This window comes from Rana temporaria, chromosome 1 (genome assembly GCF_905171775.1).
Source record: "Rana temporaria chromosome 1, aRanTem1.1, whole genome shotgun sequence".
Taxonomy (NCBI): Eukaryota; Metazoa; Chordata; class Amphibia; order Anura; family Ranidae; genus Rana; species Rana temporaria.
The window spans coordinates 586813482-586830468 of record NC_053489.1 but is presented as its reverse complement, the minus strand read 5'-3'; the positions used below and the strand labels follow the sequence as shown (position 1 = coordinate 586830468).

At 41.2% G+C, this 16987-nt stretch overlaps 1 protein-coding gene across 7 annotated transcripts in view; it reads left to right on the top strand.

Annotated features, from left to right (window-relative positions):
- Positions 1–16987, top strand: part of LIMCH1 (LIM and calponin homology domains 1) — a 388951-nt gene that overhangs the window by 246766 nt on the left and 125198 nt on the right. For all 7 annotated transcript variants that reach the window (XM_040335035.1, XM_040335040.1, XM_040335041.1 and 4 more), the window contains exon 6: positions 13965–14075. In XM_040335035.1, the coding sequence (XP_040190969.1) occupies positions 13965–14075 (111 nt within the window). The remainder of the gene's footprint in view (positions 1–13964; positions 14076–16987) is intronic.

The following is a 16987-nucleotide window of genomic DNA, read 5'->3' as shown; positions in this document are numbered from 1 at the left end:
CATTATTTCCTTGTGTGTTTGGCTCGCCAATTTTCCCAGAACTCTGCACTAAGATTCAAGTCAGATTTCAGGCATCCCCTGCACAAAAAAAAAAAAAATGTTGGTGAGATACTCCCAATAGGAAATCACGTCTTAAAGGGGTTGTAAAGGTAAAAGTTGTTTTACCTTAATGCATCCTATGGGCGGATTGATAGCAGCGCAGCCATTGGCTGGCGCTGCTGTCAATTACAGCGGATGACGCAGCGCACCAGGGGGGGGCCGAGTGATACAGTAGGTGGCTATGGCCGCCACTGTATCACGGGAGCGCGCTCGCAAAAGCTTTCCACCATGCGAGGGAGCTCGCATGAACGTGGAAAGCTTTTGCGAGGAGGAGCAGAGACAGCCGCCGAGGGACCCCAGAAGACACAGATCCGGGTCACTCTGTACAAAACGAACTGCACAGCGGAGGTAAGTATAACATGTTTGTTATTTTTAAACCAAAAAAATCTTGCCTTTAGTGTCCCTTTAAGGCAGGGGTCTCCAAACTTTTGAAACAAGGGGCCAGTTTATTGCCCTTCAGACCTTTGGGGGGCCGGACTGTGGCCAGCAGAAGTGGAAATGTTCCCTGGCATCAATGGAAATAAACATTGCCACATTTGGTATTAGTGGAAAGAATAGTGCCTCATTGTTGGTATCAGTGGGAGAAATGGTGTCCCACTGTTGATGTAAATTGTCAGAATACTGTCTCATATCAATGGGAGGGATATGCTTCAAGGGCCAGATAAAGCAAAGCAAAGGGCCACATTCGGCCCCGGTCCGCAGTTTGGACACCACTGCTTTAAGGGATGTAGGCCCAGCAGCTTTCCTTTTTAGTGCCCTGCAGGTGTTGCAGCTGATTGATAATAATTAAATCACTCCCATTAGATTCACTTTACCACATGGACACACAGACAAACACACAGGGATTTCTTCAGAATAACAGAAGGTAGGAATCTGCAACCACGTTTGTTAAAATCCCTGCAATGTTCATAGATCACCAGGGGGAATGTTTTTTTTTTGTTTTTTTCGCAACAATATTTGCTCTTTAAATTTGCTAATTTACAAGTTAGCAGTAATTATGCTTGACAATGATTATTTGGCCTCTTTGCAGCCTAAATCCATTCAGATGTTCTTTAAGTTCTTCACTGTAGTACATACACATATATACATGTAATAATTGGCAAATAAAACACCATTTCTTGACATATTTCTTTATCAAAAACTTTTTGGCTAAATAGGCAAGGTAATGATTGGTCAAAAGCCCTGTCTGTATTTTGTTGGGTGTGTCTTGTTGGGGAGATTACTTTTCACTTTCTGGTCTGTAAAACACAACAGGAAGTGAGAGTATGTCTCTCCAAATTAAGGGGAACCCCCACTAAGACTTGTTGATGGAACCACTATCTCAATTAAAAATCCCTGTACTGCTTTCTTTAGTAACAACTTTACAGTTTTGGATTTATTATCACTTTCTGCTTGGTGACAATGGTTCCCAAAGAACGTAGGGTGAATTTAACTTCTTCCAGCCTCTGAACCACTTTACTCAGACCAAGCAGGGTGAAGGTAGACCAAATGGGACTCTAAATGTGCCTCACAGAGAAAACAAATACATGCCAATGCAAAAAATGATAAAACATATAAAGATAAGAAAAAGCGTATAGTTCACACTCCTAAAATGCAACCATCTTTATATATTGGCTCATTCCCAATATGCATCACATTGCAAGTATGACTGTCCACATACGGCCTCTAAGATTGATGCATTTTGCTATTCGTTTGCTTCTTCAGGATCCACACCAAAACATATAGATCAGATAGTCCAGTCTCAAAAAAGGGCAATTATTTATATGTAAAAAAACACAAATTGCCACCAGAGCCAACAAACAAACTGAGAAAAGCTCATGCAGAGGATAAGCAAGTGGCCCCCATTTAGAAACACATAGGAGGTACTCACACACTTAAAGACAGTACCATGTATCTATAGAGACATATCCCCTACTGGCAGACCGTATAAGTCCACCTATTTTCATATCGCCATTACTTTAATGGACGATCCACAACATCCCGCTATATCTCAATGATGAGATACTTCAGCATAAAGCGAAAAGTGTATATCATCTGTAATTTAACCTTGTACTTTATCCTCTTACTTTATCTAAAGATGTTTTCAAAAGTTTCAGCTATTGGTACACTTCATAAGGGCTTATTCACTCACCCATGTACAGCTTTAAGAGCCCCTTTTTTTACTTTCTGTCCTAGCACTGAGCTGCATGCAGGCAGCCTATATTAATGAATTGACATGCATTGGGGACCATGTACACAGGTGTGCAGGGACATGCGCTAGGACCAAGATGCACAAAATGTATGCATCCTGGGCAGAAATTGCAACATAAACCCTATTGTATTTAAATATTCTTAAAATTACCATTGCACTACTCCTATCTTTTGGCGCCCTCGGCTGCTGCCATCGACAATCAGTTGAAATCCCGTTGGGAACCTGATCTGGGCAAGATGTCGGCTGAGGACTGGGAGGAGGCTCTCGCCAATTGTAGAACTGTCTTTCCCAAGATTTCGGACCGCCTCACCCACCTATATATCCTTCACCGATCATACCTGATGCCCTATCGTGCCTCTATATTCAGACCTGGATACAACCCCAACTTCCCCGGATGTGACCATTCCAGCGCCACTTTCTACCATCTCCTCTGGACATGCCCCTGCGTACAGGGGTTCTGGACCCAAGTGGTCCGGTTCCTTTACGACCGCATGGGCCCCTTACTGTCTCTCTGCCCCGTCAATGTGTACTGGGGCTTCTTTCACTCCCTGAAGCCGAAGAGTACTTTAATATATTTTTACAGGAAACATTGTTCCTTGCTAGTCTCCAGATAGCTAAGACATGGATGAGGGACCCCCCCCCCCATGCTCCAGCAGTGGATCAGAGCTGTTAACAACACTCTACCCTTCAAAAACAACACTCTACCCTTCAAAAAGCTACTCTATGTCCATAGGGGATGCCCGGACAAATACCACAAGGTATGGGATAGATGGCTGGGGGATGTTTCTACCTGTGATGTGCCTGACTAGCCATGCAACTCCTTGGCGGCCCCGGGTGCCCACCCCCCCCCCCTGCTGTCCCTGCACCGCCCTGCCCTCTCCTATGCTATAATATGTATGCACATGTAATGGTACTTTCTGCAATGCCTGTATGTACATCAATGGGTTTTATCCGTAATTGTAGTGCTTGTTGCACTAGATACTCGTCTGTTTGTATATTTTCTCTATGCTCAATAAACGTTGTTTTCAAAAAAAAAAAAAAAAAATTACCATTGCATTTCAAGCTGAAGTTTCTGTCATTTTCTTAAAAGGCTCCAAAAATGTAATGCAATATTGCAATCTGGAGGCATTCTGTACACCGCATGTGTACAGAAACAAGCAAGAAATGTAATTTCTTGCTTGTGTGATAGGCTCACCTATTTTCTCAGACATCAGTGCTAAGATACAAATAACATGCAACAGGAATACATTTTTTGGGTAAAATACATCTAAAGTAGGGCTGTTACTGATTAAAATGTTCATGTTCGATCAATCGATTTTTTTTTTTTAATCAATTAATCGACTAATTTCGATTAATTATAACGCATATACAGATCCAATTACTTTTAGCTGATCTCCTTGCAGGGTGATTCCCAGTGCAGCTACCAACCACTGGAAAAATGGATAGCAGGATACAAAAAACACACAAAGGCAGCACTCGATGGGAATAGCATTTTATAGTCTTCAAGTAAGTAACAAAATAAATATTGCACTGGAGATGAAATCAATGTAGCTACATAAACTGTAAAAATGGTGCGAGTAATACCAAACGGTAGAAAAAGCAGTCATAAAAACTTGAAACACACCTGTCCCTGGGACATGCTTGCTGTTTCACCAAACACCAAGTGGTTTATGTCCAAATAACCCCTTTGCTGCTGGCAAATCCTAACCGGTCACCTCCAGCATCTTGTGTGGCTTCCATTGTAATTGCCACCAATTACCAGATGGGTCCCAGGGCCCTTTATCTTCAATACCTTTATACAGCCAATACAGGTTCCCAGCTGAGTTTGGGCAATTTCCAACCTGGCCACCGTGTGAGAATCCCTCTCCACGGCGGGCCCCTGCTCCCCTAATGAGTGGACGCCTTGTGCACAGAACAATTCTCCTGACGAAGCAACTACAGTTGCGAAACTAGTAGAGATGAGATCTTGACTTATATGACCCCCCTCGCTTCACCGCCACCCTCTGGCTAGGGTTATGTACCATCTCGGTGATTGGACGGCTGGTTGTATAACATGTCTATTTTTTACTGCTGTTGATGTATTTTATAAAAATTGTATTTCCTGTTTTTTGATGCTATGTTCAATAAATTGACTTATTTTGTTACCTCTATTACAACCCTGTATTACATCCTTTTATCTAGTACCGCTATAGTCCCTCTGCCCCTACTTATTTTTTGGTCTTTTTGGGCCTCTGGGGTCCCATTAACCCTTATTCCTATTCAGACTGATGCTTGGATGATGGTACTTTAATTTTTGTCTATTTCTTACACTGAGAGGTCTTCATATAAATCATTGGTGTACATGAAGCCTAGTGCTGTTATCAGTAAACCATAACCTGTAGATGCAGGGCGGGGGGGGGGGGGGGGGCCCAGCATGCCCTTTCTAAACATGGCTGCTGGAGCTCACAAGCTGTGGCCTTTTAGACTCAAAAGAATTGCAGCACAGAAGTTGATTGCTTAAAGTGATTGTAAAGGCAGAAGGTTTTTTATCCTAATGCATTAAATGCATTAAGATAAAAAAGCCTTCTGTGTGCAGCAGCAGCAGCCCCCCTCAGCCCCCCCCCTAATACTTACCTGAGCCCCATCTAGATCCAGCGATGTTGCAGGAGTGTCTCGGCTGCCCAGGACTTCCCTCCTCATTGGCTGAGATAGCAGCGTGGCTCCATGCTATATTTTGTTGAGGAATTACTTCTACTGTACTCTTCACTCTATGATTGCCAATGTTAGCAGCCTAAGGATTAAAAAATGGTTAATGTCGATTGAGAGAGTAAAGTTCCCGCCTAAATATGTTTGCATTAATGCAATATGAAATAAAGGTAATTATGTATTTTATAGGGTTAGTTTCGTACATTTTGAGGCTAAAATTAGCCACTTTCCTTCCCAGCATGATGCAATAGAAATGCAGCATGGGGTATGTGTGATGAGACCATCCTGCCACATGCAGCAGATAATGGAAAGTTGACATGTTTTGTTAAAGTGATGTGTTTAGGTATAATAATGCTTAAATGCATGTCTCTAGTGTCCGAGGGTAAATCTTGGAGAAATATGAAGCATAAATAGCTACCCATTACTATTCAGTGACGGGAAGTTTTGCAGCAGCTGTTTAATACTGTCAAGTTGTGTGAAATTCTGTCCTAAGCTATATGGCACCATCAAGTCTGAACAGCAATTCAGGTATGTGTTTCCTTATAGAGAATCTTCGCTGTCAATTTATGATATGGAATGGGCCCCTGTGCTTTCAGCGGCCCACCCCCAATTCACCCAGTAATTCTTAGGCTCATAACTTACATATTCTACATGTTCTTAATCAAAGACATCTTTGGGCTACTGATAGAATGATGAAAGTTAATGTACTTTGTACATTTCTTCTACTAGTAAAGAATTCTGCTTGTATTTGCAGATCACATCACACTAATCTATAAATAAGATGGAAATGTAGACTTTAAAGTTTTAATTGCACAGTATCAGTTACATTTGGAAATATCCTGGAGTGAAAGAAACATTGCTGCATTTTGCTAAATGAACGTTCAGCACTGACCCCATGTGCAATATGTATGACATACCGCAGCATGGAGCTCTGAGTGCCCAGGCAACATACAGCGGTATTACACTGGCACTTCTGCAAGAGCTATCTTCCTGATTCCCCTGTACAGGATTTTCTAAATGTTCTCATATATAGGCAGGGCTGATGTTGGGTGAAGGCGAAGCTCCCACTTAAAGACGGCATTGTCATCACAGAGGGTGAGGGTACAGAATTATGTAGCCAACCCTCCAATTACATAGTACTGATCATTGAGACTATTCGCTTTCAGTTGGAGGATACTGTATATGGTAACAAGAATATGGTGAAGTGGTGCATATGCCTGCATTATTGTCCATTGCAAGGAATAGGCATAATAAAGCTTCAGTCAAAGGCTTAAAAAGGCGACATCTGACAACAGATCTGGCTAACCCACCATGTGAACACAAAAAATAAAAAAGCTGTGCAGTTACTAGTACCCATGATGCTCGGGTATTAGCCTTTTCGATGAGTGACCTTTTTATAGTGTTCAGTAGTGGTGAGGCCTGGAGAATGTTTGAGTCCTGGTAGAGCTGTATGATTAATCGTTAACGCAATCTTGATTTAAACCCCCTCCCCCAATCTTAATCTACCATCTCCACGATTCATGTCCTCAATACGTATAAACAATATTGCCGCTCAGCGCTGAAAGATATAAAAAGAAGCAGTGTATCTTCAGTTCTTTTAAAGATCGAATGGATGAACTTTGGTCTGTAAATGAGGTCAGTTTAACCACTTAAGGCGAAGTTCCTATTTTATTTTTAAAAACACCTGTAGTATAGTTGGAGCTTGTGTATACTATTTCCACTATGTTATCCAGTGAACTGTCCCCTGTTTAGTTTTTGTGCAGCATGTTTCACTTACTTTTATTATTCTCCTGTACAGCACACAATATTCAGTCTTGGTATCTGAAGCCACACTGTTCCGGGATTCCGTACATGCTGGCTACCCAGCATGCACCCACTGTTCTTGCGCATTTGCAGTGCGTTTCAAGCGAGTCCCGTAGAAATGAAATGCCTCTTGAAAGAACTCATTTTAAATTCCATCTTAGATGGTGTGCTGTCTTTCAGTGCTCTGTAAGTTGAGATGTGATGCTTCCCCCCCTGCTATTTAAAAAGAATAAATCACCAGCCGCCTCGACACCGCCATTCACTCGGACACTAGGGTAACTATGGCAATAACAGCGTGGTTAACCTTTTTTAAAAAGGCACATAGCTTGCTGCGCATCGACTCCTGGGATTGATGACACTCAACTCCCAGGAGCCATTTCAAAGCAGGAAATTACGTAGGCAGTCGCGGCTCAATAAGGAGGTAGAGAGGATATTTTTCAGATTAGATAAGGTAAAGGAACCAAAAAAAATTTGCCAAATTGTTATTAGCATGTAAAAGAGTAATACTTGCTGGGAAGTGTAAAATATGGGTGGAACTCTGCTTTAAAGAGAAACTCCACTTTCGTGGGAAAGAAAAATGGCAAAAAAATAATAATTAATAAAGCATATATAATTGCGACACTAATCATATTGTAATTGAATGTTATTAAAAATGATCTTTCCTTTTTAATCTGCAGCCACTGTAATTTTCTGAGAATGAATTGCAATATGGCTACCTGGAGTTGTTCTGTACAAAGAATTTGTACAGATCGCCCCCCAGAAACATAATTTCCTGCTTGTGTGATTGGTTCACCAATTTTCCCAGAAGTATGTCTAAAGTTGCGTACACACGACCATTTTTAATGGTCTAGAAAAAACGAAGTTTTTTTCGACGTGATTCTTGTCAAGCCTGCCTTGCATACACACGATCGTGAAAAAATAAAATGCTCGAGCAAAGCGCAGTGATTTACAACACGTACGGCGGCACTATAAAGGGGAAGTTTCATTCAGATGGCGCCACCCTTTGGGCTGTTTTTGCTGATTTTGTGTTAGTAAAAGTTTGGTGAGAGACGATTCGCGCTTTTCAGTCTGTTACAGCGTGACGAATGTGCTATCTCCATTGCAAATGTTAGTTTTACCAGAACGAGTGCTCCCGTCTCATAACTTGCTTCTGAGCATGCACGTTTTTTTCATGTCGTTAAAGCCTACACACAACGGTTTTTCACGACGTGAAAAACAATGCGAAAATTTAGAGCATGTTCTAAATTTTTAATGGCCATTTTTCACGTCGAGAAAAATGCTTGTTTTTAATGACCATTTAAAAAAATTGCATTTTTCACGTCATGAAAAAGGGTCGTGTGTACGCGGCATTAGATACAAGTCCGATTTCAGGCATCCCTTGCAGCAAAAAAATTATTTTTGGAGCGATACTTTTAATAAAAGCACATTTTAAAGGGATGCAGGCCCAGCAGATTTCCTCATTAGTACCCTGCAGCTGCACACCTGACAGTTAATTATGAAAACACTCTCATTAGACCCACTCCGCGCAGACAAACACTCATGGATTTCTTCAGAATAACAAAAGGTAGGAATCTGCAACAAAGGTTTTTATAATCCTTGCAATGTACATCTATCTCCCAGAGGGGAATATTTTTTTGTTTTTTTTTCCAACAAAAGTGGAGTTACGCTTTAAAGACACTGGGCTAGATTCAGGTAGAAGTTACGGCGGCGTATCTCCAGATACGCCGCCGTAATTTCAAATCTGCGCCGGCGTATCTTTACGCTGATTCTCTAATGCAGATACGTCGAAAACATAGGCTTCCTCCGCCGACGTAACTTGAATGCGGCGGCATATAATTGTGTGGATTTTTACGCTGGCCGCTAGGGGCGCTTCCGTTGTTTTCGGCGTATAATATGCAAATGACCTAGATACGCCGATTCACAAACGTACGTACGCCGGCGCAATTTTTTTACGTCGTTTACGTTAGGCTTTTTCGGCGTAACGTTACTCCTGCTATTAGGAGGCGCAGCCAATGTTAAGTATGGACGTTGTTCCCGCTTTAAAATTTGAATTTTTTACGTCGTTTGCGTAAGTCGTTTGCGAATAGGGCTGGACGTAATTTACGTTCACGTCGAAACCAATACGTCGTTGCGGCGTACTTAGGAGCAATGCACACTGGGATATGTACACGGACGGCGCATGCGTACAAAACGTCAATCACGTCAGGTCATCATAGATTAACATAAAACACGCCCCCCTTCCACATTTGAATTACGCGCGCTTACGCCGGCCCCATTTACGCTACGCCGCCGCAACTTACGGAGCAAGTGTTTTGTGAATACTGCACTTGCTCCTGTAAGTTGCGGCGGCGTAGCATAAATACGATACGCTGCGCCGCCGTAACTATGCACTCCCCTAACTGAATCTAGCCATAAGCCTTTTTCTGACGCTTGTTGCTTACAAGTTATAATCTGAATTTTTTGCTAGAAATTACTTATGATTTAGAACCCCTAAACATTTTATTTATTTATATATATATATATATATATATATATATATATATTAGCAGAGATCCTAGAGAATAAAATGGCAGTCATTGCAATATTTTATGTCGCACTGTATTTGCGCAGCGGCCTTTTATCAAACGCAATTTTTTGGGAAGAGATACACAATGAATTAAAAAAAATAAACCGTAAAGTTAGCCCAATTTTTTTGTATAATGTGAAAGATGATGTTACGCCGAGAATCGTGATCTTTCTTCGAAGTAAAAATATTGATTGTCATTTTGTCCAGAATCGTGCAGCTCCATTCCTGGTGTTGCATAACTTTCTCACAGCCTACTATTCTAGACCTGCCATGTACTTTTCAGGATTATGCTAAAACCTTTGTAGCTAAATAGTTAAGAGGCATCCATGCCTGTTTTACATGTGCTCTTTCCTAGTAACATATTGCTAAAGTGTTTATGTGAGCAAGGCAAAATTGACTACATCTTTGCAATACACGCATACAGTGGCAAGAAAACCCCCCTGTGAACCCCTTAGAATTAAAGTGATATTTAAAGGTAATTTTTCCTGGAATGGCAGAAATGGCAGCTTTAGTAAGTTCTTGTACCACAAGCTCATCTAACATTCCCAACAAGCATTGCTTTGGGTTCAGATTCCAGCCAACACTCTTTAAAGTGGTTCTAAAGGAAGATGATTTTTTTTCACCTTAATGGATTCTCTGTACCAAGGTAAAAAAAAAACTTCCACTGTCTCTACCTCCCCCCACTCCCTAAACACTTACCTGACACCACCGATCCAGCACTGTCCCTGTATCCCCATTCTGCTCTCTTCCTGTATTTGGGAGCCACTGGCTACTGCTGCTGTTAGTCAAATCCTGTGGGGAGGGAACAAGGTTAGGGTTAAGCCAGGCTGTGTGTGTCTATGAACACACACACAGCCCAGCTCCAGAGCTTGCCCCCACAAGTGGCCCCATAGCAAGGGGATTGCTACAGGGGTACTCTGAGAACAGACGGAGCCAAGAACTCACAGAGCAGGTAAGTATATAGTGTTCATTATTTTAATAAAACATAAAAACTTTACAATCTCAGGCAGTCTGTGCCCTGCTACAGTGTGAAAAGAGTTAATGACCCAGGATTCTCATCCGGGCAGGTGGAGGGGCTCAAGGGAAATTGTATCATTTGGAGAAAAATAACTTTTCAGTTTTCTCATCAGTTGGTAAAAGCTGGTTTGGGACCTGGAGCCTGGAGATTTTTTTAGAGATCTGGGTTGGATGAAATCTCCAATTCTAGGTCAATGTTTTGAGAACCTCCAGCACACTAATTGGGCAGACCTGACTCTAGGGCTCTGAGCTCCACCCTGGCAGACAGGTAAGGTCTTTGCCAAGGAGTTGGTGTATGGGCCCAAATCTCTGTGTGAAGACTGCCTGTAAGAGACAGACAAGGGCCTAAAGAGTAATACACACGATCGTTTTTTCCGTCGGAATAAACTCCGACGGGTCTTTCCGATGGAATTCCACTCAAGCTGTCTTGCGTACACATGGACACACCAAATTCCGACCGTTAGAAATGTGGTGACGTACAACACTACGATGAGCCTATAAAAATGAAGTTCAATGCTTCCGAGCATGCGTCGAATTGTTTCCGAGCATGCGTGTTTTTTTTCTCCATTGGAATTCCATGCAGACAAACGGAATTTCTTTCTAACTCAGTCGGAATTTCCGAAGGAAAAAGTCTGATGGGGCATACACACGGTCGGAATATCCGATGAAAAAATTCCGTCTGACTTTTTCTATCGGAAATTCCGACTGTGTGTACCATAGACGGTCCGAATTTCAGCCGGTTCAGCAGGAATCGGACAAGATTTGAATAGTTTATGGGCAGGCTGAATGTACAACCAGCCTTCCAGATTTTACTTGCAATTATCACTATTGGCTGCTAACGCTCTAGCAGTAATCACTGGCTTCCCCCACCCGGAAGTATGCAGAATGTCTGGGCAGGAGGGATTCTCCTGTCAGCACTGTCTGTGTTGATGGGGGAATCATGTAGAAACCTTGGTTGCAGGAAGGAAAATCTCTGGCATGTCTAAGACCAGAGGAGCACTAATAATTGTACAAGCCAGGAAGCTGAATATCATTTGTTTTTTTGAGGGAAATGCAATCCTGAATACCCCTGCGAAGGGAAACGCATGCTTTGTTTTATGAACTTTTTAATAAAAATAGGCAAGCAAAGCCCTGAAAGTGAAGTTCCAGCTTGTTTTTTTTTTTTTCTTTCTTCTTAAACATAACCCCCATGTTGGTTGCACCTAATGCTATTCTTAATATAATGTGTATGAAATGTAGCTATTATAAATCATGGGCTTTTAAAATAAACTTTTTTGTAGTCCCCAACCAGCACGCTTCCATCCTTTGTGTGGGCATCTGAAGCCCACTTGTTCCTCCTTTCGGGATACGCAGCATCCACCTCCCAGTCTTGCGCATGCACATACACTACAAAGCGTGGCGCAATGCTAAATTTAGGTCAAAATATATTCTTTGGTAAAAAAATAAATCTGTGACTTATAATGGGACTGTAGGGTGCCAGGCAATCTGGCACTAACAGACACTAGCTGGGAGGGTCACTAATTGACACTAACGTTGCTAATGACGCTAATACATCCGATCTGGGACACTGTCTGGGAAGGGGTTAGAATCAAAGGCAATCAAGAGGTTACACATTGTTAGGCACACAGTTAATGTGTGCTGCTTTTTATTTCTGATCTGGCTGTTTTTCTCCCTGCCTTTCAGGGAGAAGAAACAACCAGGTCAGAGTTCTGTGTGTTTGTAAACACAGAATTCTGTGTGTGATTGGACACAGCCGATCAGCGGGTTTCAGCCAAAGTAGGCAATGCACGGGTTTGCAGGGGGTGCATGCATGTGTGCCCCAAACCCAGAAGATGGCCGGCAACCTACATGAATGGGAGTGTGCCTATATTTACTGTGAGCAGCTGTCAGGTGTTTAAAGTTTAACACAAGACATTTGCATTTGTGTAGAGGGATAATACATGTATGTTTTCCCCAGTTACTTCATATGGTCATGTCTGCATCCAAAACATGTATGTAGTTATAGTTGGTGAGTTTGAATAAAGACACTGGTCCATTCAGTTCAACCTGTGCATTTGAGTATTGTTGTACAAGAATACATGTGAAGCATGTCATTCTAACATGATGCAATTGTCAGAGAGTTAAAATGCTACTAAAGTCGATTTTTTTTTGTTAAAAATAACAAACATGTTATATTTACCTTCTCTGTGCAGTTGGTTTTGCACAGAGCAGCCGGGATCCTCTTCTTAGGTCCCTCATCTGCGCTCCTGGCCCCTCCCTCCTGCCGAGTGCCACCACAGCAAGCAGCTTGCTATGGGGGCACCCGAGCCACAGCTCCGCGAGTCCATTCAGACACGGAGCCATGGCATTGCCCGCCCCCTCTCCCTCCACATTGGCACACTGACTTGATTTTACAGCATCGGGATCGAGATGGGGCTCAGGTAAGTTTTAGGGGGGCTGAGGGGGCTGCTGCACACAGAAGGTTTTGTATCTTTTTTTTTTTTAAATTATGTTTATTGAATTTTTCAAAATATTAGTGTACAAGCATTTTCAATAAAGCATTACACATCAAACTTTTGCGTTGAGAAACGCCAACTTCTTGTCTTACATAAGTTTAAATGAACTGACATATTATAAACTTTAATAAGTATATATATTTAAAGCAGGACTTAAGTAAATGGGGAGGGGAAATGATAAGAGAGAGGAGAGAAAGGTTTTTCTGTTTACTGAAATGAGTAAATAATATTACGTATCAATAGGCATATTCTATAATTTCATTTTGTTATGTGTTGACTAAAAACGTCCAGAATAAAGGTCAATTTTATCTAGAACAATCCATCAGGACTCCAGTAAGGCATGACATTCAGCGGAATTCACAAAGTGTGTCCAACAGGACCATTTATCAAGATACGATCTTGAAGAGTCCCTAAGGTTTTGTATCTTGATGCACTAAGATAAACCTTTTGCCTTTACAGACACTTTAAGGAGTTAAATGTATAAAACTGCACAGAAGAAAAAAATATCCATAGGATCCAATTGTTAGTATAGCAATGTCCATGAGTTAATCAGTCATTTGTCCACCTACACACACTGAAGCTTGATTGTTTTTTGTGGATAGCACCTCCTACTTTTCTTATTCCCTTTTTTTTCCCCTTAAGAGTCTATTGACATTGTATTTGGCTGAGCAGTGGCAACAACTAAATTTGATAAATTAGTACAAGAGGTGATGACAAGTTGTCTTCCACTAAGAGCCAGTCTATCTAATCTCAGGCATGTCTGAGAGATGACTTTGACTTCGAACCATACATTTACTCCAGCCCTTCCTGCTCTGTATCGGATATGTGAATGTGATCTGTCTTAACCCAGTTACTATACATATGCAGCACATAATGGAATGATTAGCCAACAATTCTCATGGACGAACCCTGTAACAGAACGTTTTATGTTTTATCGCTGGCAATATGTCATTGCTCTGGATGCGTTTCAAAGTACCAGACAATAGTGTGAAACTTTATTACAGTTTTTCCTCTCTGCCTGTTCCCGCTATTCTCCAGTTCATATGGCTCCACTGTCTTCCTGTGATCCAGCTTTCTCTTTGCACTGAAATACTTTTTATTGCTGCAGGTACTCGTCACTGTTTATTGGCTAGGAAAAGCGGCAAACAGCTGTGCGTCATACAGTGGAAATCATCTGGACCTGAAAGAGTTTGAAGGCTTGCTGGCACAAATGAGGAAGGTATGGTTTTTATATATTTTATGACAACTCAAGAAGCCAAAATAAAATATTTTGCAAAGTGAGAACGTTGAATTACTGATAAAGCACAAGGCCAGTGTTGTGTCAGACTGGAAAATAAAATATAGCACAGTTGTCAGCAGAAGGTAGGTTTTATAAGATTGTTGACATGGAATTTCATAAGAGGAAATTACTTTTCTGTATGAGCAGCGGATTCCAAAGCAATAGGCTCACCCATTGGCCTTGATGATGTGAAACCCCATCATGATAAATACCGTATTTATCGACGTATAACACGCACCCTAACTTTAAGAGGGAAGTTTCAGGAAAAAAACTTTCCACGGCCCCCTGCATATAACATGCAGGCACACTTTACCCTCTATTTTTGGGGTAAAAAAGTGAGTGTTATACACCAATAAATACAGTATATTGTTTTGTTGGGCATCTGCAGGAAAAGGAGACTATTTGGAAAGGGAGGAATGGTCTATATCGGGCATGTCAAACTCTGATAAAAGGGTGGTCCCAACTGAGAAGACTAAATCTTCAAGGGAGCCACATTATGTCTTCTGTGGGCCTTGTTGTGTTTACCGAGAGCCACAGCTACTTAATTAGAATAAAAGATTATGGCACTTTTGGATGGGACATTATCATGCAAATTGTAATTTACACTATTTTATCACAAAATGATGTGAAGTGTAGCTTATCAGCTAGAAAAAAGCTGGGTGCACATTTGTTTTCATACTTAGGCCTAGTTTACACAATGAGAAAATCAGATGAAAAATACCGCTTTCAAATCGATAATCTGATCATTAGTACACAGCGTTTCGAGAGCCAATCACGACAGTTTGTGTGAAATTATCAGACGGGACAAGCACTACATTTTTTTCCTCATACGATACCAGAACAAATTATTTTTGTTTAATCTGTTCAGTATTCGTCCTAAAAAAATTGAGTGACCAAGACCATGCATGCTTGGAAACGAAAGAATACAATACAATAAATTACATCTATGCGGAAAGTTGTATTCTGTCGTACGAGAATTTTAGTAACCTCTTCTCATCACGTACGAGGCTTTAAACAAATGAAGGCTACAAAGAAGTAGTGAGATTTATGCAGCCCGTAAAACACTTTTTGCATGCCTGGTCTAGATGATGGAGGGTCTTCTAGTCTACCTCAAATTATCTGGCCCTATGGAGACTACCTAGACCTGCAGTTAATGAGTCTTTGGTTTTGCTGAAATTTGTCACCGAAAAGAGGCAGACTGTGCAGTTGGGTTTGTAAGTATGACATCTTGCATGTGTCCTTTGAGTTCTGAAGTGGACAAACTGGCTCCATGGTAAGAAAGTATGCATTAATTTGAAGAAATAATGAGCAGTGTCCACAAAGTGGGGGTGATATAGTTTGTCTACACAAGATCTCTAAAGGGATATTAAAGGCATTTAAAAATAATAATAAAAAAAAATAAACATGTTATATTTACCTGCTTTTGTGTAATGGATTTGCACAGAGCTCCGATCCTCCTCTTCTCTGGCCCCCTGTCACCGGTCCTGGCCCCCCCTCCTCCTGCCGAGTGCCTCAAGAGCAAGCAGCTTGCTATAGTAGCACCCAAGCAGGCTTGCTTCCAAACCATTGCTCACACACAGAGCCGCGGCTTGGCTCCGCCAGGGGCTCCCGCTGCAGTCTCAGCCAATAAGAAGGAGGAGTCCCCAGAGAGCCATGGCTATGGTGCATATTTCTGGATTGGGATCAGGCAAGTATTAGGAGGAGCTTCTGCACACAAGTTTTTTTTTAATTCATTCATAAAATGCATAAAGGTAAAAAAAACCTTGAACCTTTACAACCACTTTACTCTGGATTTCTGTGCACCAATATCCCACCCTTTATGTACACCCACATGTACGTTTAATACATTTTATATTTTGGTAATATTACACTGGACAACCCAGGGAAGCACTGAGAATTTTAGTTTGTTCCTGGTCTTCACCACTATCCCATCACCCTCCATACCTGTAGCTATCATTCCAAGGTGATCCAAGGCCTAGAAGTCCACACTAACAAAAGTTGGTAAAGGAAACCTAGTGACCCATGGCATAAACTTTTTCTTTTAATTTATTTTTGAAAAGCTAAGCTCAAGCATGTCACAGATGAGCAGAGATGGGACACAGGATAATCACAAACACTTGGTAGGAAGCTTAAACTCTGCCAAGCCCCACCTAAGAACAGGGGCATCAGTTTTGGAAAATTTGCTTTTTAGACAAAAACTGCAACTTAATAAATTGTTTCTGTGAAACTACCATTTATTGTATATAAAAATAGTTTTTAGGCTCCCAGTCCTTAAAGCGAAAAGCAGGGCTTTTTCTGTGAATTCTTCTTCCTCCAAGCAGGAGATAGAGCAGATGGAGGGAGTTATTTCCTTCAGCTCATGCTTTCTTTTACATTTTGAGAAACCATTGTTTGCCTGTTAACTGATCTAAAATGGTAATGTTATTTGTGTATACCTATAATAAAACCCTTTGGGGTATTTAGTAATAGACAATTTTATTATAACAGTCGGCTCCTAAATGTCATACTAGAGCTCAATCAAATAATCTACTTGTTCCCCTTTGATAAACTGTACAAGATGCAACATACGCAATCATTTTCATGTCGTGCTTTTCTAGAATATTTAAGATATGCTTGCTAAGAAAACACTTATACTTTTGACATAACAATTGGAACAGATCTGAACAGATCTATGAAAAGCTGTTGATAAGCCTCTTCTCGATGGAATGTACTCAGACCCCAAAACTTTTCTAAAACAAATAAGCATGTGAAGAGATGAGAGCTCTGTAAACTCCAAGACCTCCGCTTTTAAAAAAAAAAAACATGCTTACTTTCTGATGGGTTGAGTAATTCAGGCTTTGTGTATAACCATA